Raw genomic sequence first — 24,788 nt, forward strand, 5'->3', positions numbered from 1 at the left:
ATGTAAATTACCATTTGCAAGTTTTTAATTTAAATTTTCACAAAGTTTACATGCAGTTATATATATTTTGTGATGGCATTGTATATTTTCACTGCAGGAGAGCACATTAGGTTAGTTGGCATTGCTGTGCCTGTGCTGTGCGTGTGTGTGTTGAAGGATTCTAGCAGTTCATTTGGTTTTGGTCTATGGAGTTAGCCAAGGGGGAGAGAGGAATGAAGGGGATCATTGTCAACCTCACTGCCTGGGTGGAGGAGTGGCTCCACCTGCCCTCCATAGAACCTACCTGATTTTGTTCCAATGTTTTTACCTCCATATCGTCCTGGCTAACTAGTGGCCTATGGCCTATAGGCTGTGATCACTTTCTTTGTCAGTCTTCAGCCGGCCACTGTTATTGGCTTATTTCCCGGTCACCTCTGCTTCCAGGTAGTGTTTTTAGAGGGGTGGGGGGAGAATTTATCCTTGCGCCACATTACCTTTTAGGAAACGTCCCCAGACTACTTAGTATTTCCTCACTTTCAGGTGATTGCCAAGTGCTCATTCTAATTGGGATATAGTCACGCGTGTAGAATGTACCTTGCGGATATCGATGAGAGCTGTGTTCATCTGTCATGTTTAGGACCAGCAGGCATGGGAACTTTCAACAAATGGTGCCTATTATCCAGTTGTACTGATGTCTCTCCAGAAGGTGGTGCTAATTCTGCAGATCCCACCTTGAACAGATCTATTTTGCTCTAGTCTCAGTTTTTCAAGAACAGATCATACAAATTATATAATCTCTTGCCCAGCTCGAACTATGTGCCAATTTGTGGAATTGCTTCCTTTGAAAACGAGATGACCTGTTAATGTGATTTAATTGCTGTCCAAAGCTTGTGATGATCTGGGAGATTTAACATAAAGACCACAGTTTAGGGGGGCACGGTGGCATAATGGTTAGCACTGTTGCCTCACAGCACCAGGGACCCGGGTTCAAATCTGGCCTCGGGCGACTGTCTGTGTGGAGTTTGCACATTCTCCCTGTGTCTGCGTGGGTTTCCTCCAGGTGCTCCGGTTTCCTCCCACAGTCCAAAGATGTGCAGGTTAGGTTGATTTGGCTATGATAAATTGACCCTTAGTGTTAGGGGATTAAATACGTGGGGTTACGGGGATAGGGTGGGATATGTGTCGGTGCAGGCTCGATGGGCCGAAATGGCCTCTATCTGCACTGTGGGGTTTCTGTGATAATTCTGTGTGATAATGTATCTGAATCTATTCTATTTCCCAATTTCAGCTGCTTTCCTAACCTGCTGGCTGCCTTCAGCCTCTGTTATTTTTAAGTGCTTTTTAGGATTTTCAGTTACAGCAAATACAAATAGTCGCTGATGCCAAAATTCAAAATGCCGATATTCTGTTTCAGATCGATATTATGTGCCATTGCTAAGAGATACTGACAACTCATCCCCACCTGTCATTGGTTCTCCCTGGTCACCTGATCAGTCCGATAAGCTGCACTGTACATCTTTACCCAGGCATTCTGTGAATCCCAAGGATCCAGTTATGGCAGTCAGAGCATTTGCAGGACCCATGACTCCATCCAAGGTAACAGTTTCACTTTTTTTAAATTAAATTTCTCAAAGATGTGATTGCACTAGAGAGGGTACAGAGGAGATTTACGAGGACGTTGCCAGGGCTGGAGAATTTTAGTTATGAGGAAAGATTGGACAGGCTGGGGCTGGGGTTGTTTTCTTTGGAACAGAGGAGGCTGAGGGGAGACTTAATTGAGGTGTATAAAATGATGAGGGGCCGAGATAGAGTGGATAGGAAGGACCTAGTCCCCCTAGCAGAGAGGTCAATAACCAGGGGGCATAGATTTAAAGTAATTGGTAGAAGGATTAGAGGGGAGTTGCGAACTTTTTTCACCCAGAGGGTAGTGGGGGTCTGGAACTCTACCACCCTTTCAGGCAGTGAGGTAGAAACCCTCATTGCATGTAAAAAGTACTTGGATATGCACTTGAAGTGCCGTAAACTACAGGGCTACGGACCAAGAGCTGGAAAGTGGGATTAGGCTGGATCGCTCTTTGTCGGCCGGCGCAGACACAAATGGGCTGAATGGCCTCCTTCTGTGCCGTAAATTTCTATGATTCTATGTTCAAATGCATCGTAATTGAATAAAATATGTTCGTATGATGCAACTATTTGGTACATATACGTTGTGCATTATCCTTAGCATTGTGTCTTACAAACACACACAAACTCTTGGGCTTTTAGAAATCTACGTCGATCCAAAGCTTTTTGAAATATATCATTATTGCATCTCCTGCGAGATCTCCATACAAAATAAACCTTCCTTATGTGATGCTCAGTGACCTTTGTGGCAATTATTTTTCCTGTACTGATTGCTGGTTCATTCACTGCCTTCCTGCATCCCCACTAACCAGGGTAATATATTATGGCTGGAAGAGCAGTTGAAGGATTGGCAGGAAAGGGCAGTGCTCATGGGGAATAAAAACAGAAAATGCTGGAAGCATCTGTGGGGAGAGAAACCGAGTTAATGTTTCAGGTCGATGACCTTTTGTCGGCACTGGAAGAAATGAGAGATTTAACAGTTTGCTTAAACAAAGTTTTCACAGAATTTTCCAAATAATATTTATATTTAAATTAATTTTAAAAAAATTAGCCATCAAATGGAGCTGATTATATACTTAGAAATATTGGAAAGGCTTTATTTTTCACTAGCTAACACCAAAGTTACTACATCTCTCTCAAGTGAACAAGAATTCAAAAGATTATCAGGAGATGTGTACATGGCCAGCGGGAAATGTTCAGCTCTGGGACCACTTATGTTCAGCTCTGGGACCACTTACAACCAGCTGGGTTCAGTGGGGCAAATCTTTGCCCTGTAGTAGGATATTTCCCTCCCTCTTTAAGCTCCCTGAAGAAATTCAACCAATAGTTGGCAGTTTGGGAGGGGGCATTTTCGAAGAAGAGACCAACGTCGGCTGTGGCTCAGTGGGTAGCACTCTCGCCTCTGAGTCAGAAGGTTGTGAGTTAAAGGTCCCACTTCAGAGACTTGAACACAAAAATCCAGACTGACACTCCCAGTGCAGTACTGAGGGAGTGCTGCACTGTCGGAGGTGCCGTCTTTTGGATGAGGCATTAAACCGAGGCCCCGTCTGCCCTCTCGGGTGGATGTAAAAGATCCCATGGCACTATTTCGAAGAAGAGCAGGGGAGTTATCCCTGACGTCTTGACCAATATTTATCCCTAATCAACATCACTAAAACAGATTATCTGGTCATTATCACATTGCTGTTTTGGGAGCTTGCTGTGCGCAAATTGGCTGCTGCGTTTCCTACATTACAACAGTGACTACACTTCAAAAGTACTTCATTGGCTGTAAAGCGCTTTGGGAAGTCCAATGGTCGTGAAAGGCGCTATATAAATGCAAGTCTTTCCTTCCTTCTTGCCGTCCTTCCTTCTTTTCTTCTTTCTTTCCGTCCTTCCTTCTTTCCTTCTTTCTTTCATACAAGCGAGGCTTTCAAACCTACTGTATGTAACAGCAAAGTTCCCTCTAAGGTGCGCAGCCACGAGCCACGCACCAATCACGAGGTCCCGCACAGGCTACTCACCAGCTCCTGCCACTGGAAGAGATACTGTACAGAAAATTTAAAGGGACCGTGCGCGAAAAAAAAATTAGAGGGAACATTGTATAACAGGTCCATCTAGATATTATGCTGTTGAAAAACATTTTTTTAATTAGAACGGATACAATTTGTTTGCACTACAGTCAATTTTTCTTTTTTTTTTAGGCAGATGAATTTCGGAGAGTGTGGAAAACTCCGTCCCGAGAGAGAACAAGTCAATTTAAAAAGGCGGATGCTGAGCGAGGCTATGAGAGAGTTGGAAGGTAAGGGCAACACAGAATCATAGTTTTAAAAAAAAAGGTCACCGCATAAATCCAGCTGCAAAGGGAAACATAAAACCGCTGTCTGAGTGAGATAGTGAAAGTATTTTACTTCCTCCTTTGATTTCCTGTTGGTACTCATCCATTTAGAAGAAAGGGTTGCGCTTTCTCCATTTTGTTGCTTACTTTAACCTTCTCAAGATGTGCACGTTATTGAGTTAATTATTGAATTTAGACATTGTCATGTTAATTGATTTTTATAAATGTCAATCTTCACACTTTCCATTCCCATTACATATGAAAAGGAGGATATGACTAGACCATCTGGTTAATCAAACCCACCCCATCCAGATACGGTCCAGCCGTGTACACCATAGACCTCCCTCCCTCCCTCCACCCCCACCCCATACACCCATCACACAGTCACTTTTCACCAGAGGTTTTCAAGCGGCATTTCTAAAAATGCTGTTTCTAAAAAAATCAATTAACACGTGGTTAGAATAGATCGGGCCTATACTCTCTGGAGTTTAGAAGAATGAGAGGTGCTCTCAATGAAACGTGTAAGATGCTGAGGGGGATTGACAGGGTAGATGCTGAGAGGTTGTTTCCCCTGGCTGGAGAGTCTAGAACCAGGGGTCACAGTCTCAGGGTAAGGGGTCAGCCATTAAGGACTGAGATGAGGAGGAATTTCTTCACTCAGAGGGTTGTGAATGTTTGGAATTCCCTACCCCAGAGGGCTGTGGATGCTGAATCGTTGAGTATATTCCAGGCTGAGATAGATAGATTTTTTGGCTCATGGGGAATCAAGGAACATGGGGATCGGGTGGTAAAGTGGAGTTGAGATAGAAGATCAGCCATGATCTTATTGAATGGGCTCGAGGGGCCGAATGGCCTACTCCTGCTCCTAATTCTTATGTTCTTATTTAAATGTAAAATAGGTAGCACTGGCCATTCCCCCCGATCGTTCAGGGAGTAAAGCCGCCAACCCAGTATAGTACCCAAGCTTTGCAGCACAGAAGGTCCTAGGGTTAATCGCCAGTTTATGCCGAGTTAGTTGGCCTCAGCTGCAGTAGCCACTGGAGTGCTGCAGTGCTTCGTGGGCTGGGGAGGTAAAATTACAGCCAGGATTCCCTCTCCTGCTTAACTCCTTGCTGTAAAGTACACATTTGTGGGCATCACCCGGAACGCCATCAGACTGTAACATGATTCCCTCGACAGTTGAATAGCCTGCTGATACCTCCTGTCTCAGCCGCATGAAGAATGGCTACTGCCGACACCCATTTAACCCAACCTAAGCAAGAGTCGGTGCCTTCAGAGGAGAAAAGGGGAAGGAAACTGTGATAGGGAAAAGTCCAGTCTGTTAGCTAGTCCAAAGATCACAGCAGTAGATATAAAATTATAGTCGTGATCAAAATGGAATAGTTCATGGGATTTAGCAGCTTATTAATTGTAGGGCGAATTTGCCAAGTGTAGCTCCCCTATGGGAGTGCAGAATTACTTGATTTACACACATTATACATGACCTGTATAATTTGTGTCTTTATGTATTCCACACCTGTAACTTATTTCAGTTCTTTCAAGTATTCTTTAGCAGTAAAACTTACATTCACTTCAGCTATAGAAGGCTTTTTAATCTTTCAATGTCGTGTTTTCAATACAGACATTTGTAATGAAATAATAACTTTCATTTCAGGGATTTAGCTCATGAAATGGGGCATCCATGGGCTGAATACTGGGAATTTCTTGGCTGTTTTATTGATCTTGCGGCACCTGAAGGAATCAGAAAAATAGAAGAATACCTGAGCAAAAAAGAATTGAGTAAAAGAACTGAACTGGAAGGAGACATCTATATCTGCAATAGATTCAAAAGTCCTCCACCAAGTGGTAAGTGTAAAAGTAACCTAGAATCATAGCAATTACAGCATGGAAAAAGGCCATTCGGCCCATTGTCCCTGTGCCGATACCAGCTCTTCCACTTGAGCTATACGTACTTTAATAGTGTTGCCCCAATACATTAACCACTAGCCACATGGGGCTAATTGGGAATCCAGACGTGGCTAATTGCATTCAGCAACAACATCGTGTGGAGAGGGGAGCTGTCATGGTGATCAGCTTGAATGCCATGTGAATAACCGCTCCAGGCACAGGGCAAACAGCATCCAACCACATTGCGGACGGAGTGCAGGAGCGGATCTAGTGCATGTCATTGTGAGAGTCAGCAATCACTTTGATGAAGTTAAAGTACCGTTCGCAACCGCTGGACAAAAGCCTAGAAGCTGCACTAAGATGTGTTCTGTCTGGTAAATTCATGCCAGAATTCCAAACTTTGGTGTAAGAGAAAGACTGCAAGGTTTCGCACTGTTAAGTGAATATACACATGAAGAACTTTTACCCGTCTCTGTGTACGGTGTTTTCGACTAAAATCGGTGTATGTGGCTAAAACTGCGTCACCATCACCACACTCAAGGCTAGGCCAGCTGTTTTTCGCGGACCACACTGCCCCGTGCCCTTTTATATTCTTCCTTTTCTAATTGCATTTTAAATTATATAATCTCTACCTCATTAGCCACTTGTACTATAGCACGCAATATTCTAATAGCTCTCTATGGAAGAAATGTCTTCCAGTGATAATCTGCCCTCTTATTATTTCACAAGCCAGGTGGAAACAACCTGTCTCTCTATCTACACTTGCATAACTTTCAAACCTCTATTAGTTTCACCCCCCTGAACTTTTTGTTCCAGTGAAAAACTTACGCAAACATTTAATTAGGATTTGCGTATCCCATAATTTTAGTCAAACTTTGTGTATATTTGTATGTGAATCTGTTTGGCCAATGCAAGTTTGGAGTTTGTCTTTTTTGGTTTGTTGGCTCAAATAATGAGGCTTTTACCTTACTGGTAGAACAGTTGTGACTGGATTTATACAGATGCTTCACTCCGAAACACAGGATACAGATTACCTCCATAAGGCCCTCTGTATAACGCACCTTAATAAAGAGCCTACTGTAAAACACATCTTTAATAATCCCACATCCCCTCGACGCACATTCATTAACTTCTAAATAAAGGTTGAATGTATTTGGGCGACTGTCTGTGTGGAGTTTGCACATTCTCCCCGTGTTTGCGTGGGTTTCCTCCGGGTGCTCCGGTTTCCTCCCACAGTCCAAAGATGTGCGGGTTAGGTTGATTGGCTATGATAAATTGACCCTTAGTGTTAGGGGGATTAAATACGTGGGGTTACGGGGAGAGGGTGGGATATGTGTTGGTGTAGGGGTTACGGGGATCGGGTGGGATATGCGTCGGTGCAGGCTCGATGGGCCGAAATGGCCTCTATCTGCACTGTGGGGTTTCTGTGATTCTGTGAATAGTATACAGTATGTACACTACTGGAGAAAAAACTATCATCACTTAACCCTTTTTGTGAAAGAACAGGAAGTTGGTTTCCTGCTCCAGTTCTCATCAGGCCGCTGCTGCCCATGCTCAGGATAGCAATGTAATGCAGAAACTGCTGCTTGCAAATCCAGACCACTTTTCATTTTCAACATTAGAAATAGCTGAAGCTTCTAACAGAAGCTTGGTTGTGTGGAAGTAGACTTGACTGTATTTCTGTTGGACATCTTGGGGAGTTGAGGGTTAACGGTTGAACTTTGTGTCTTAAAGCAACAGGCTTTCCAATATAAACAGGATGACTTTGAAGTGTGGTGAGGGGAAAGCATGGCTTGTCAAGTGCTTGTGTAAGGAAATAAGTGTAGGTAATAAAATAGCAACTGTTACCGTCAGGAAGTCTTGTTTAAGGGAAGTAGTTCTGAAGTAAACAGCTGCAAACTGTTTACATGAAGAGTCTGTTTTCAAAGGATTTGGGAATAGATGCATCATTACAGTCATTTTCCTTTGATGTTGTCAAAATATGGTGTATAAAAACTCATGGTTTTCAACAGTATCTCAGAGGACTCGAAAGATACAGAAACCGGAAAAGGCCACTCTCTGTTTACAGTTAAAGGCTGGTCACCTTTCCTGTGTATCAATAAAGTCTGTTCCATATACTCTACAACGACATCTCGTGCTTACTCGAAACGTGTTGTTGAAAACCAGAGGAGGAAAGGAGGTGGACTGCTAACAATGTCAAAGAACAAAGTTTCACACAGTAAATATGTAACAATGGCAGCTGGTTATTGCAGTGGGTTTGGAGCACTGACGTGGATGTAGGGTAGTACATGAGATTCTAATCTCGATCCCAGTCACGAATAAGGTTTACTATCTCGAGACACTTTTTCTGACTGCAAGATTGCAAGCCTCAAGTCAGGAGGAGGCACCCAGTAGAGGCCAAGCACTTCCACATAGGACGAGAAGGGCAAGTTAAAGTGCAGGGCAATTCAGCCGCTCCCTCGCACCTCCTGTGGTTAGCTCAGGAATGATAGGAGTACCTTCATTTACTTCTGTAACTTTATTTGGGACAGTTTCCATGATGAGGTTTAAACGGACACATTCAACAGAGGAGAAAGATGTTAACCGTAGTCATTCATAACTACATAGAATTTGCTGCACAGAAACCGGCCCAACTGGTCTATGCCAGTGTTTATGCTCCACACGAGTCTCCTCCCACTTTACTTCATCTTCCCCTGTAAACATATCCTTCTATTCCTTTCTCCCTCATGTACTTATCTAGCTTCCCCTTAAATTCATCTGTACTATTCGCTTCAACCACACTCTGTGGTAATGAGTTCCACTTTCTCACCACTCTGATTTTTAAAAAGGAGTACTAGTGAGGATTAATCATTTTCAACTAAACTCAAATCATTACTCTGATTATTAAAGACTTTGTGTTGGGATAATGCAATCAAAACTTGTTCTTTTTTTTTTCCTCCATTAAACAGGTAAAACCAGTAAATACTGCAATTCAATCTCTGTTGGTGCTTTTCTGGATGATGATGATGATGACATTAGTTTAGAAGAATTAAAAAATAGACAAAATGCTGCATTGAACATCAGCAAGTCAATGGTTATACCTGGAAATAGCCCTGGTGCCATTGAAGAAAACGGGTGCCATATACTTCCAGTGCAGCGCACAGCAGACATTATTGATTCTACGGACAATCCAAGTAAGCCCGACAAAGAGATCTTGCCTAATTTAAATGGAGTTTGTTCTCCCCTTGATAATGAAAAGCCTGGAGGGCGATGTCCTCGTTCATTTGCCAAGTCTGGGTCAGAAGGTATCCTTTCTCCCGTTTCTAACCTCATGGCTGAATTTGAAAAGCTTTCGTTGTATGACACCGAAGAGAGAAATTTGTTTTCTGACAGATTTATAGAATCTCCAGAGGAGCGTGAGAGTGAAGTAACGGCAGAGTTAAAGGACGGTAATGTGTCTGGATTGGTAGCTCATGAAAAAAGCTCTGCGTATAACCAGGATACTGAAAATAATAAAGCTAATCTAATCGAGACTGGTGGGCTGGCTGAAATAGAAACGAGGCAAGAGACTCCATCAGTCGCTGCAGGACCCAGCCAGAAGCAGCCTGTGGTAGAAGATAGTGATGACATCTCAGATTCATTGTCATTATGCACGTCAAAGGTAGCAACTTTACAGCTTGAATATCAGAAGAACTATGCACACTTGGCCTGTAGGACTGGGAGTTCTCCTGCTTTGGAGATGGAGGTTTCTGTACATTTTTCAACACAGGAATCCAGTGCATCTCAAAGCAAACCGAGCTCGAGGCCCAATATGCAATTGGAGAACATCACCTGCAGATCCCCAGAAGATGCACAGCAACTGCTTCCCAAGCACATCCTGGGGTCTTTGAGAAAAGGAACTACCAAGGGGATATTTCTGGTTGGGTAAGGAATTGATAATATATTGATGTGTTCTGCTGGCAGGGTGGGAGGTGCTTTGCATTTCCTGCAGGGTGAACACAACTAAATATCCTAACCCATCTAGCTTCCAACCCACCAACTAATCCAACCTACTTTTGTTTATTATTTTACTACTGAAAAATGCAGGGCACTTCCTTCTATCATTAGCACAAGCATTGCATCATTTTAGTAAAGTATTTCTTGCTGTCATTTACTTGAGCTTACTAGAATTCACCTTCATATGTCTGAGGACTTTGCACAATTGTACAAGTTTACACTAAAAAATAATAATCCATCTATTGGAGTAATGCTGGTTGCATTAAGTGTAAGGATTTTCTCCACTCCTCGCCTGAAGGCAACAACCTATATTGGAAGGTTCCAAAGGCATCGACAGTCCTTCAGCTCTTCTCTCAAGTACCCATTCATTCTACATGAGCTTGAACCATTACAACCTTCGGTTATTCAGCCAAGCCTGGCATTGTCCTCGCCTGATGCGTGTGTGAGTGAGTGTATGTATACATGCACACACTTTCTAACAGAGGTTATGTGTTGGTGAATGGGAGCAGGCTTATTCTCTTCTTTCCCCCAGCCCAGGAACACTGCGGCTATATTTAGTGTTTGCACCCTAGCTGCCCTGACTCAGATCAACAGCTTAATATTCAAAGTGAAATACGCTGACCCATTGAAATATCCCAGTGATCAACTGCAAAATGCGTCTGCAGACGTGCAGTTAAGATTTCACAATTTATTATCTTTCACTGTAAAATATCATTGGACATGGAGTGCTGTGAGCACAAGAAATGAAGCCAAAACTGAACAAAATATGTGCAGATCAATGGACAGAATTCCCCAGGGGACTTGTTAGTAGAGGCTTGTAAAAAAGGTACAACTATAATCATGGGAGATTTTAATCTTCATATTGATTGGACAAAGCAAATTGGCAAAGATAGACTTGAGGAAGAGTTTTTAGAGTGTATGTGGGATGGTTACTTGGAACAATACATTGTGGAACCAACCAGGGAGCAGACTATTTTAGATCTGGTAATGTGTAACGAGGCTGGATTCATTAATGATCTCAAAGTGAAGGATCCTCTTGGGAAGAGTGATCATAGCATGGTAGAATTTCAAATTCAGTTTGAGGGTGAGAAAGCTCGGTCTCAAACTAATGTCCTGAACTTAAATAAAGGTAATTACAAAGGTATGAAGGCAGACTTGGTTAAAGCGGACTGGGAAAATATATTACAGGGTAAGACTGTAGAAAAGCAGTGGCAAACATTTAAGAGGATATTTCATAACTCTCAGCAAAGATATATTCCAGTGAGAAAGAAAGACTCGTAAGAGAAGGATGAACCATCCGTGGCTAACTAAGCAAGTAAAGGATGGTATCAAATTAAAAACAAAGGCATACAATGTTGCGAACAATAGTGGAAGGCAAGAGGATTGGGAAATTTTTTTAAACCAGCAAAGGACGGCTAAAAAAAATGATAGAGAGCGAAGATAGCTTATGAGAGTAAGCTAGCAAGAAATATAAAAACAGACAGTAAGAGCTTCTACAGGTATATAAAAAGGAAGAGAGTAGCTAAAGGGAAGAGACCACGTTGGTCCCCTAGAGGATGAGTCTGGGGAATTAACAATGGGAAACAGGGAAATGGCGGAGACTTTGAACAGATATTTTGTATCGGTCTTCACGGTAGAAGACACTAAAAGCATCCCAATAATGGATAATCAAGGGGCTATTGGGGGGAGGGGGAACTTAAAACAATCACTATCACTAGAGAAAAAGTACCAGGCAAACTAATGGGACTAAAGGTGGACAAGTCCCCTGGACCCGATGGCCTGCATTCTAGGGTCTTAAAAGAGGTGGCTGCAGAGATGGTGGATGCATTGGTTGTAATCTACCAAAATCCCTGGATTCTGGAGAGGTCCCAGCGATCTAGAAAACCGCAAATGTAACGTCCCTATTTAAGAAGGGAGGGAGACGGAAAGCAGGAAACTATAGACCAGTTAGCCAAACATCCGTCATTGGGAAAATGCTGGAGTCCTTCATAAAGGAAGTGGTAGCAGGACATTTAAAAAATCATAATATAGTCAAGCAGAGTCAGCATGGTTTTATGAAAGAGTTTGACAAATTTGCTGGAGTTCTTTGAGGATGTAACGAGCAGGGTGGATAAAGGGGAACCAGTAGATGTCATGTATTTGGATTTCCAGAAGGCATTCAATAAGGTGCCACATAAAGGTTACTGCACAAGATAAGAGCTCACTGGGTTGGGGGTAATATATTGGCATGGATAGAGGATTGGCTAACTAACAGAAAACAGAGAGTCGGGATAAATGGGTCATTTTCAGGTTGGCAAACTAACTAGTGGGGTACCACAGGGATCAGTGCTGGGGCCTCAACTATTTACAATCTATATTAATGACTTGGATGAAGGGACCGAGTGTAATGTAGCCAAATTTGCTGATGATACAAAGATGGGTGGGAAAGCAAATTGTGTGGAGGATGCAAAGAATCTCCAAAGGGATATAGATAGGCTAAGTGAGTGGGCAAAAATCTGACAGATGGAGTTTAATGTGGGAAAATGCGAGGTTATCCACTTTGGTAGGGAAAAATAAAAAAGCAAATTATTATTTAAATAGGGAGAGATTACAAAATGCTGAGCTACAGAGGGATCTGGGGGTCCTTGTACATGAATCACAAAAAGTTAGCATGCAGGCACAGCAAGTAATTAGGAAGGCAAATGGAATGTTGGCCTTGAATGGAGTATAAAAGTAGGGAAGTCCTGTTACAACTGTACAGGGCATTGGTGAGACCACACCTGGAGTACTGCGTACAGTTTTGGTCTCCTTATTTAAGGAAGGATATACTTGCATTGGAGGCAGTTCAGAGAAGGTTCACGAGGTTAATTCCTGAGATGAAGGGGTTGTCTTATGAAGAAAGGTTGAGCAGGTTGGGCCTATACTCATTGGAGTTTAGAAGAATGAGAGGAAATCTTATTGAAACATATAAGATTCTGAAGGGGATTGACAGGGTGGATGCAGAGAGGATGTTTCCCCTCGTGGGGGAATCTAGAACTAGGGGGCCTAATTTCAGCATAAGGGGGCACCCATTTAAAACGGAAATGAGGAGGAATTTCTTCTCAGAGGGTCGTGAATCTTTGGAATTCTCTTCCCCAGAGAGCTGTGGAGGCTGGGTCATTGAATATATTTAAGGTGGCGATAGACAGATTTTTGAACGGTAAGGGAGTCGAGGGTTATGGGGCGCGGGCAGGAAAGTGGAGTTGAGGCCATGATCAGATCAGCCATGATCTTATTGAATGGCAGAGTAGGCTCCAGGGGCCAAATGACCGACTCCTGCTCCTACGTCTTATGTTAACACACTGTTCATTCACCTCTTTGGCCCTGTTTTGAATTTGCCCCTAGACTGATGGAATAAAAGTCTATCGTTCCACAGAACGAACCACAATTTTACACTTGGCATGCTCACTCCGAGGAACTATAGGATGTGTGACGTGGGAAATGGAACATGTCACATTGGTGCTGTAACGGGAGTTGGATTAAAGCGCATTGTTGGGACAGAGTTTTACTCCGCACGCGACCCTTCTTGTTAGCGGCATGAGTGCTTGATGCTGACACTGGGTTTCCAGAGTGAATGAAGTGTTCCCTTTCTCAGCACTGACATTGCACATCCTGATTAAAACAAGGGGTTTGCCAGAAAATAAAATAGTTGACGGTGATTTCAAGGTAGTGATCTAATCTGGGTTAATAAAACAGTCTGAACCATTGGACTTTCACTGTTGCAATTTCCACTATCTGATTCAATTACTGGAATCCATCTCAGAGATTAGTTATTGGTAATTTATTTGTGTGAGTATTTTCCTTGGAGTCATTTATAATCTGCATTCTCCTGCTATAGGAGGATAGGATTTTGTAACCATAAATTACACAATGTAATAAATGCATTAAAAAAGGTATTTGCTGAGCTCCCGCCCTCTCTTTGGAACCAATCGTAAAGAAAGTTTCATTCCTGAGCTGGGCGGAGTGAGCTGATTGGAGTCTAGTTGAGTCCTTCCAATTGGCCTGCGCACTCTTGTGTGGGGCAGAAAAAAATCAGCCTAGGTTCCCACTTCTTATTGCTATAATGTAACGCCTCCTACAGGAAAGTGCACGCATGTGTACAGACATCAGGCCAGAATGCGATGCCTTGCAAGGTCAAATAGCTTCACTGTCTATGTTCAGGAATAAAAAATGGTCACTCGAGTGAGGTAATGGAGGATTGCTAGGTGTGTGAAACATACTCCAGCAAACCTTGAGGAGAGGAGAAAACTAAAAGAATGTTCTTAAATGCAAGGATATTGTGCTTTTTATTTATTTAAATCCATTGACGTTAACATATTCTTTGTTCTTGTATCGTATACAATCCTCTTCTCTCCTCCAGGGATGAACCAACTAAGCTTGACAGTGACGTTCTAGCGGCAGTGAGTGGTGTTGATATTGACCCACAGACGTTCCCATGTTTAAATCAGTGGAAGAGCAGAATGCAGTCCTACTCCGTATCGGATATGCAGAGGTGGGTGTTGAAAGCAAAGAAAGCCTCGTACATTCAGACAGATGAACATAAGTATCGAGAATTTAACTGGCACATCCTCCTCAGAAGGAGGAGGATCCTTTTACAGTGACCTAGTTATCTTTTATCATAGAATGGTTACAGCACAGAAGGAGGCCATTCGGCCCATCGAGCCCATGCCGGCTATTTCCAAACTTTGAAGAAATAGAATCCACACTGCCTTTATGTATCTTGTAATATAATACAGCAGCACGGAGGTAGTAAAAATATACTTCAGCAATGTTTTCTTAGGGTTCTTTTTCATTCGTTCCTGGGATGTGGGCGTCGCTGGCAAGGCCAGCATTTATTGCCCATCCCCAGTTGCCCTCGAGAAGGTGGTGATGAGCCGCCTTCTTGAACCGCTGCAGTCCGTGTGGTGAAGGTACTCCCACAGTGCTGTTAGGGAGGGAGTTCCAGGATTTTGACCCAGCGATGATGAAGGAACGGCCGATATATTTCCAAGTCAGGATGGTGTGTGACTTGAAGGGAAACTTGCAGGTGATGGTGTCCCCATGCGCCTGCTGCCCTTTGTACAGAAAAAGTCATGGCTAGTGGTGTTCTGTTTTATACTTCTTAATTCTAATTGAAATGTAGTTTTGTCTAATTGTTCTCAGGATGTGGGTGACTCTGGCAAGACTCATGAGTTGCCCTGAGATGGTAAAGGTGAGCCTTCTGTTGCAATTGTTTTTGGTCTTTTCAGAGGGCATTAAGAGCAAACCACATCATGTGGGACTGGAGTTGTATGCAGGCCAGGCCAGATTCAGGGGTGGCTAATTCCCTTCCCTGCAGGACGTTAGTAAACCAGTTTAGTTTTTACTGTCCAGCATCTTTCCTGGTCGTTTTTTGCTGCCACCATCCCACAAGTGATCAGATTTACTGAACTTAGTTTCACGCCTTGCCACGGTAGGATTTGAACTTTCAGCCTCTGGGTTGCTAGTCCAGTACCATAACCGCTACACTACACTACCCAGTAATGTATAGTGCATTGAGCTTGAATACTAGATTCTCAAAGCCCAGTAGCAAGTTATGAAGATAATAAAGTCTTCTGTTTGATTCCTTGCCTGTGCTGAGTTAACTCATCTCAGTTGTGCCTGACAATGACCTCCGGTCCAGCTCTCTCTCCACTCAGGAAGGAGAAAATTCCTGGTCTTAAATGCTGTCCATTGATCCTGCTGGGAAGATCGGGCCAGCAGAATTGGGCTTGTCATTGGGCCAGCAGAGCCGAACAGCCTGCTGATGCTCATGGTCTAAGCTCATACGTGAATAATGGCCTGGGTCCACGGTGCTAGAGCATTGCTGGCACCCATCCAACTGTATCCCAGAGACAGTCACCACTTTCAGGAGAGAAAGAAAGAACACAGACCAAAAGGACAATGAACGGTCAGCTTGTCGAGAAGCAAGTATGTCACGTGAGCTGTAACCCATTCAGTGCCAAGAGGATTTAATTCCCACATACCAAATATTTGGTATAGAATTTGTTACTTTCAGCATATTGTGTGTGTTTCTGTGAGGTTATATTTGTGAGTTTTTTTAGAAAATAATTGAGACTTGTTATTTAAATGGTCACCCAGTGGAGGTAGAAAGTAGCCATGTGATCTAATGCGGCCACCAGCATTGCAATCATCACTTGGCAGACAATGAGGATGCAGCGATATGTTGACACTGGTTCATCCATTTTCTGGTTATGTACGGATGTTTCCATTGGGAGCTAATTTGTTGTTATGCTGAACAGCAAATTCTTGTTGCAGACTGTTCCTGTTTTATGTTTTAAAGAGTGAGACCTTTGTATATGCATTGAGCCACAGTAAAGTTCTTGGCAATACACTTGTGAAGTTTTTGTATTACTTTATCAGGATAATGGATTACAATGGTGTAATTAATTTTAATATGTAGTTATTGGCAGCATTCAGTAGCTACGGTTTCCCAACCCTTCTGAAGATGCTGACTCATGCTGGTATTACGGGTTTAGTGCTGACAGACCTTGGATACCTCACTCAGTTATCACACGGGAGCCGATTTGCAGCTATGGTGGGAGAGGGAAGAGAAGGAATGCAGCTGAGCTGAATTCTGTTCTATACCACAAGTCACTGGATAGTATTCAGGATCTGGAACTCCTGGGCTGATTCCTGCCCTCTGCTCGTCCAGGGGAGCTATGACCAATTGTACTGTCCATGGTGGCGGTCAGCTCTCTCAGCACAGGCTGTGGATCAGACCTGGGACTGGCACAGTACCAACATCAGGTAAATGTCTTTCCCCACTAAGCCTTTGAGGACCGGTTGACTGCAGCCTAATAGCGATTTGGAACCCAATCCCTGTGAAATTTGGCAAAAGGAGTATCTACTCTGGTGGATTGGGCAAATTAGTCGAGTGGAGGTGTGTAACAAACATTTCTTCTGGGTTTCTTTATTGCCTGATGTGGAGGAATTCCATTGGTAAGTCTGTCATAGAATCATAGCAATTTATGGCATAGAAGGAGGCCATTCAGCCCATCGTGTCCGTGCCGGCTGAAAGAGCGATCCAGCCGAAGCTCACTTTCCAGCTGCTGGTCCGTAGCCCTGTAGGTTACCGCACTTCAAGAGCATATCCAAGTACTTGTTAAATGTGATGAGGGTTTCTGCCTCTCCCACCCTTTCAGGCAGTGAGTTCCAGACCCCCACCACCCTCTGGGTGTAAAAGATTCTCCTCAACTCCTTCTCCCAATGACTTTAAATCTGTGCCCCCTGGTTATTGACCTCTCTGCTAAGGGAAATGGGTCCTTCCTTATCCACTCTATCTAGGCCCCTCATAATTTTATACACAAATGCTTCTTACCCACAACTACCATCTCTTTTAACTGCCGGCTTTCATCTTAAAGTTTACAGTGATTTTTCATAGCATGAAGGTGAATTCTAATTTTTTTTTTTTAGTTTTTATTTACTTACAATATTTAAAACGTGAAGCTCTGCGTTGTTTTAGTGTGAATTGTGGGCTGGCTCTAGTCCACCATGTTTAAATGCACAGTGTCAAAGATTTATTTTAAGTAACATTCTAATCTGGGGAGGCAGCCAGACGCTTCCCGCAGGGAGAAACGGCTAGCTGGGGGGGTCACTGGTGGCTGGCGAAGCCTCGACCATGCTCGTTCATGCAGGCCACCAAGATGTGAGTGACCCCAGCTAGACGATACGATGCACTGAGACACGAGAAAGAGAAAGGGAAAACATTGTAAAAGCACCAAAATAATTCCTGCCAAAGATGGGCATTTGGACAGTTTTAAAAGGACAAGACTGCCTTTTGAACTGCCAGAAAAAGCAATAATCCTGAGGATTGGGAGCAGTTTAGGATTCAACAAAGGAGGACAAAGGGATTAATTAAGAAAGGGAAAATAGAATATGAGAGGAACATAAAAACTGACTGTAAAAGCTTTTATAGATATGTGAAGAGAAAAAGATTGGTGAAGTCAAGCGTAGGTCCCTTGCAGTCAGAATCAGGGGAATTTATAATGGGAAACAAAGAAATGGCAGACCAACTAAATTCATACTTTGGTTCTGTCTTCACAAAGGAGGACACAAATAACCTCCCTAGAGATGCCGGGGAACATAGGGCCTGATGAAAGGGTGGAACTGAAAGAAATCAGTATTTGTAGGGAAATGGTGTTAGGAAAATTGATGGGACTGAAGGCCGATAAATCCCCAGGGCCTGATAATCTACATCCCAGGGTACTTAAGGAAGTGGCCCTAGAAATAGTAGATGCATTGCTGGTCATCTTCCAGAACTCGATAGACTCTGGAACAGTACCCATGGATTGGAGGGTAGCTAATGTTACCCCACTATTCAAAAAAGGTGGTAGAGAAAAAGCGGGGAATTATAGACCGGTAAGCCTGACATCGGTAGTGGGGGAAATGCTAGAATCTATTATAAAAGATGTAATAGCAGAGCACTTGGTAAGCAGTGACAGGATCAGACAAAGTCAACATGGATCTACAAAAGGTAAATCATGCTTGACTAATCTACTGGAATTTTTTGAGGATGTAACTGGTAAAATAGATAAGGGAGAACCAGTGGATGTGGTGTATTTGGACTTTCAGAAGGCTTTCGATAAGGTCCCACATAAGAGATTAGCGCGCAAAATTAAGGCACATGGGATTGGGGGCAAGGTAGTGACTTGGATAGAGAACTGGTTGGCGGACAGAAAGCAAAGAGTTGGAATAAACGGGTCGTTTTCCGAGAGGCAGGCGGTAACTAGTGGGGTACCGCAAGGATCGGTCCTAGGACCCCAGCTGTTCACAATATATATTAATGATCTGGACGAGGGAATTGGATGTAATATCTCCAAATTTGCAGACGACACAAAGCTGGGTGGGAGGGTAAGCTGTGAGGAGGATGTCGAGAAACTCCAGTACGATTTGGACAGATTGGGTGATTGGGCAGAAACATGGCAAATGCACTATAATGTGGATAAATGTGAGGTTATCCACTTTGGTGGCAAAAACAGGAAGGCACATGATTATTTGAATGGCAATAGATTGGGAGAAGGGGAAGTGCAAAGCGACCTGGGTGTTCTTGTGCACCAGTCGCTGAAGGTAAACATGCAGGTGCAGCAGGCGGTTAAGAAGGCAAATGGTATGTTGGCCTTCGTAGCAAGAGGGTTCGAGTACAGGAACAAGGATGTCTTGCTATATTTGTACAGGGCCTTGGTGAGACCGCACCTTGAGTATTGTGTGCAGTTTTGGTCGCCTTACCTGAGGAAGGACGTTCTTGCCATGGAAGGAGTGCAGCGAAGATTCACCAGGCTGATACCTGGAATGGCAGGAATGACGTATGAGGAGAGATTGTGTCGATTGGGCTTATACTCACTGGAGTTTAGAAGATTGAGAGGGGATCTCATCGAAACTATAAAATTCTGTCAGGCCTGGACAGACTAGATGCAGGAAGGATGTTTATGATGGCCGGGGAGTCCAGAACCAGGGGTCACAGTCTAAGGATAAGGGGTAAGCCATTTAGGACTGAAATGAGGAATTTCTTCACCCAGAGAGTGGTGAACCTGTGGAATTCTCTGCCACAGAGGGCGGTGGAGGCCAGTTCATTAAATATATTCAAAAAGGAGTTGGATATATTTCTTAAGGCTAAAGGGATATGGGGAGAAGGCAGGGACAGGGTACTGAATTTGGATGATAGCAAAATACTGCAGATGCTGGAAATCCAAAATAACAACAGAATGCTGGAAAAACTCAGCAGGTCAGGCAACATCCATGGAGAGAAATTTGAGTTGACGTTTTGGGTTGAAACCCTTCTTCAAAACTGGAAAGAAAATAAAAAGACCGAAAGCAAAGCTGCGATCGAACAAAAGAAGAAAAAGAGACAATAAAAGGTATGCGAAGCCAGATGAGATGGTAATGGGCCCGTGGAGACAAAAGGCAGCTCAAATTTCACTCCACGGATGTTGCCTGATATACTGAATTTGGATGATCAGCCATGATCTCATTGAATGGCGGAGCAGGCTCGAAGGGCCGAATGGCCTACTCCTGCTCCTATCTTCTATGTTTCTATTCCAGCCAGGACTGGAGAATTTTAGCTATGAGGAAAGATTGGATAGCCTGGGGTTGTTTTCTTTGGAACAGAGGAGGCTGAGGGGAGCCTTTATTGAGGTGTATAAAATGATGAGGGGCCTGGATAGAGTGGATAGGAAGGACCTATTTCCCTTAGCAGAGAGGTCAATAACCAGGGGGCATAGATTTAAAGTAATTGGTAGAAGGATTAGAGGGGAGTTGAGGAGAACTGTTTTCACCCAGAGGGTAGTGGGGGTCTGGAACTCACTGCCTGAAAGGGTGGTAGAAGCAGAAACCCTCATCGCATTTTAAAAAGTACTTGGATATGCACTTGGAGTGCTGTAACCTATAGGGCTACGGACCAAGGGCTGGAAAGTGGGATTAGGGCGGAGAGCTCTTTTTTCGGCCGGCGCAGAAACAATGGGCCGAATGGCCTTCTTCTGTGATGGCCATTTTCCAGTCCAATCCTAAATTTTAATGATAACTATTTCTCACATCCATGCAGCAACATTCTGATGCATTACCTCTCCCAAAAAAAACCCCCTAACTCTTCGAAGTTGAGCAGGTGAGTTCTCCTGGTGTCCTGGCCAATGTTGATCCCTTGACCAACAGCAATTTTTTTTTAAACTACAATGTCTGGTCATTATCACATTGTTGTTTGTGGGAGCTTGCTGTGCGCAAATTGGCTGCCGCGTTTCCTACATTACAAAAGTGACTACACTTCAAAAGTTCTTAATTGGCTGTAAAGCACTTTGATCTGCCCTGTGGTCGTGAAGGGCGCTATATAAATGCAAATCGTTCTTTCTATAGCTGGCAAGATGTGTTTTGATCTTGAAACACCGGTTTTTAAAAAAAATGTAACATGAAATCTTTTTTCCAGTTTTTTTTTTGATGGCAGTGGCTGAATAGCAGGTGTCTGCGATAGAATCACATGACTTCAGCTATAGTGATACTGGGTTTCACTTCTAACCACAACATTTTTATTAACCTCACATCCCCATCTGCTGTTTTAAACCTCGGTGATGTCCTTTGGCACTGCAGCTAGGTCTTAATTGGAAACAAAAACACTGCATTTTGCGGGAAAATAGCAAATCCGGTATACGCGTGTCGGTCAGAGAATTTACCTCCACAGACCATTTAATAGTTAAGGCAATTGTTGCTCCCTCAGTGTGAACATCACATCAATACAGAGTGGGCCAGCAATTGCCTTTGGAAAAGAAAGTCAATCTGAAATAAAACAGTTGCAATGTATATTTCATTAATAAACGTAACTGGTACCTTGAAATAATTTCATATGAATGGGTTCTAGTGAGGAATTAATTCAGTTGGATGGTTCTGATGATATTAGAACTCAGGACAAGCAGAAATTGAGGATTTTTTCAACATTCTTATTGCAAGCATTGCTTATCCCCTTGTACCTCTCCCAGCTAGTTAAATGCTTTGTAACATATCTCTCCTATTACAAGAGGGAAAACAGGACAATTTATATTGCGTATTTCAGGACGGACCAAAGCATTCCTCATGCTTTCTTTGAAGAGCAGTCACTTGCTGTGTGGGTGAATGCAACAGCTGTTTGTGTACAGAGTCCCAGAAACAGCAGTGGGATGCATGACCAGTTCATGTTTTTAGTGGTGTTTGGTTGAGGGAGCAGCGTTAGCCAGGACACCAGGGAGAATTTCCTGCTCCCCTTCAAGTGCAGTGGGATCTTTACAAATCCGCTTAAACCAAGGTCCCATCTGTTTTTTCAGCGTCTCACCCAAAGGATGGCAACTGCAACAATGCTGAATGTCAGTTTTAGATCACGTGCTCAAGTCCTGAACAGCTTGTAGTCCCTCAGTTTCTCAAAGCAGGCAACTGAGGCCCTGAGCAAAACCCGAGGCCGTTCCAGCCGGTAGGGCAGCAAATGTGACTGCAAGTTACATGTAGGCCTTGAAATGACTCATACAAATATTTAATGCATTCATATAACCTTCGTTTGTCCACTATTTTAATAAAGGCATAGTTGGTGGTTGGTGTTTACCCAGCCTAATCTTAACACCATAAAACTATTTACTCTTGCAATTTATGACATTCTGATTTCTTCACCTTTCTCCCCACCCCCCGACCATGTGTTACAGCCAAGGTTCTCTGTAATTTGCGGTACAAGTCCTTTTAAATTTGCTGGTGAGCGGCCTGCGCGGGACCTCCCGATTGATGCATGGCCGCGCACCTTAGGGGGAACATGTGTTACAGCCATGAACCATAGTTATAAGTGACTTATCATTTCGTCCGTCGTATTTGAATAAAACAGTCACTAAAGACAACAGTTTATTACGGCTGACTTTTTCTTTACATGTGCACGGCTGTTGCTGTCCTAGTGCTGGCTGATGCAGTAGTTTTCCTCGGATAATGTAGACAAAATGGGACTCAGTTCCTCGATTCATCAGTTGTATGTGGGTTGTTGACCAAGGTCGCCTGCAGTTGAACAGTCGTCGCCTTGTAGTTCTGGTTATAATTAGGTCATTAAGTCGAGGACAATTTCTGGCTAGAAAATAGAAGCTTGATTTTCTTACGGGCGGATTATTGATCGAGTGAACCAAACCTTCATGGACAAGACCATACTCTCCAAACTGACATTTCAAACAGAGTAATAAAAACTTAGGGTTTTGATTTAACTGTTCTAGCAATGCTTTCTTTCGTGTTCGTATATAGCCTTAAGTAAAGAACAAGTCCAAATTTAGTGGACTGATTAGAAAAGTATCTTAATGTCGACTCTTAAAGTAGTTGTGTGTGTAACGCTTAAGAGTTTGTTCTGCAGAACACTGTATTTAAGGGTGCTTCAGGTAAAACCTGGCAAGAGGATAAAATAACGTGCAGTTGCTTTGACAACTTTTTGTTTCTTTGTTTCTGCAGTTGGCCAAGCCCTGCTATACTAAAAGGGAGACCAAAAATCCAGTCCATTACACCGAGTTCTCCATGCAGCCCTGGGCTCTCCATTCTTGGGAGACCGAGTCCGCTGTGCCACAGTCCAGGAAAGTTTGGGAGCTCCCCTTACTCAGAGTTTGGAAGCCCAGGCCGATATAGTCCAGCCTATGCCAGCCATATCCAGGTGCAGCGCCTTCTGCACTTCTCTGAACCATCTGAGCTCTGAGACTCGCTGCTGTGATACCACAATGTTGCCCCACCTTAGAGAGGGAATCGGTTTTATATTTTAAAAAAATGATAAAATGTAGTTTCCTAAATATGTCTCTAATGTACAATGGCTGCTTCATGGTTACTGTATTCTGTTAGATTCTGTCATTGTAAATCAGTTTTCACTGCATTTCTTCACTGCTTACTGCATTGTCCTGAGTTCCCCATTTCTGTAATCAGTGTTAACCCTGATTTCTCTGCCATATCTTCATCCAAAAATGAATACATTTTAACTTTATTTTTAAAGCTTTGCTTTATTAAAATGATGATGTCCCCCATTTCGACTTTCCCAAAAAGAACCAGTGTGGGGGGGGAAAAAAATTACCTTTTTTAGATAACTTCACGACCAAGGCAGCTCTGAGGATTACAAAGGAACCGGATCCTGATCCAGGACCAGACTGATAATGTCAGTAACACTCCCAGTAATGTATGTTTTTTTAATTTAATTTCTGTGAAATTCCTGTAAAAGTCCACTGATCTGGCGGGGGGGCTGGATGAATGTCTTGTTTGTTAACCCCACTGTTATTGCTGAGAAATACATTTGTGGGTGTGTTATAAAACATTATATTGCATGGAACTGAAGGTTAATGTGCTATAGAAAGTAAATTCATAGAGTTGGCTACTAGATTGATACAAGTCGTGCATATAAAGAAAGGTACTGACATGTAACAATGAAGCTGTCATTCTGGCGCCTTGACTGCACTGGCCATAAGGTATTCTCGGTATGATTTTCAATTGTATTAAAATTTATTTATTTGTTACAAGAAAATTGCATCCGCGGTTTTTGCAAGCTTTTTAGTGCCTTTTTTTAAAAAAAAAAAAAATTTACTTTTTAATTGAGCTTTACTGTTGCCTTTAATGTAATTAAATGCAGCATGTAGGTTTGGGGTAACTGGATAATCGGTGGAGACCAGCTACTGTTGAGTCCGAGTTGTTACAGCACAGATACATAGGACACACTGCTAACCTGACAGCACCTTTCGAGTCCCTGTACAAATTGGCTTTTACACTGTTGCTCCCACGCCCACAAGTGCCAGCAAACCGGTGCTGTGGATGTGTGAAAACGTCTGGTCTTAGTAGCTCTGACCCTTCCCACTGCACCTCTGGGACCTCTGGGATGTAGCACGTATTTATGGTACATTTATTACTGTGTAAATGTGAAATGATAACTGTGCTGAGAAAAGAATAAAAGAAAAACAAAAGTGCACAAGATTAAAGCATTTTAATCGTTACTGTGGAGTTTCAGCACATTTTTAAAAGAAGTCCTTGAATAATGTCCACGTGAAAGTGTTCAATGTGCAAATACAAGTTGATTAGTAGTCTTGAGTAAATTAGTTTCTTAACAGTGTGTGACTAAAAATGTTTGATTCATTCTCCTACAGGTAGTGATTTGTGAATTTTTATATTGTGGGTTTATCCTGATGTGACTTGCTCTAGATTCTCAATTTTTTGATGTGCTTCCAACTGTGTGTCCATGTTAAATTCTCACTTGTGATGTCCTTTGCTTCAAAGTACTGTACTTGGCAGCTGATGGAAAGCAGGAGGTTCATGGCCCCCTTTATTTGATGAACTGAAATTAGAAATGTAAAAAAACCTAATGTAGATAGTGATTTAATGAACGTCTGTGTATGATGCGTCCCTTTGCTTTTTTTTAAATAAACTGTTCTAATTGAGTGGGGACAGGAAGCTCCTGCACTGACACGAGTCGCCTGTTTCTACTGTTGGTAATTTTAAACACGATATCAATGTTGCGGCAGCCTCCTTA

The 24,788-nt window shown here is 42.9% G+C and overlaps 1 protein-coding gene across 1 annotated transcript in view; it reads left to right on the forward strand.

The window, feature by feature from the left end:
• The window catches only part of ankle2 (ankyrin repeat and LEM domain containing 2), a 51,037-nt gene extending 26,274 nt beyond the window's left edge, over window positions 1-24,763 (forward strand). Inside the window, exons 8-13 of the mRNA XM_086011953.1 lie at window positions 1,394-1,575; window positions 3,786-3,883; window positions 5,574-5,764; window positions 8,755-9,709; window positions 14,160-14,291; window positions 22,745-24,763. Coding sequence (XP_085868079.1) covers window positions 1,394-1,575; window positions 3,786-3,883; window positions 5,574-5,764; window positions 8,755-9,709; window positions 14,160-14,291; window positions 22,745-22,982 — 1,796 coding nt within the window. The 3' untranslated portion in view covers window positions 22,983-24,763. The remainder of the gene's footprint in view (window positions 1-1,393; window positions 1,576-3,785; window positions 3,884-5,573; window positions 5,765-8,754; window positions 9,710-14,159; window positions 14,292-22,744) is intronic.
• Window positions 24,764-24,788: the final 25 nt, after the last annotated feature.

The sequence above is a fragment of the Somniosus microcephalus genome, chromosome 19 (assembly GCF_052327205.1).
Source record: "Somniosus microcephalus isolate GS21.2 chromosome 19, FLI_Smic_1.0, whole genome shotgun sequence".
NCBI lineage: Eukaryota > Metazoa > Chordata > Chondrichthyes > Squaliformes > Somniosidae > Somniosus > Somniosus microcephalus.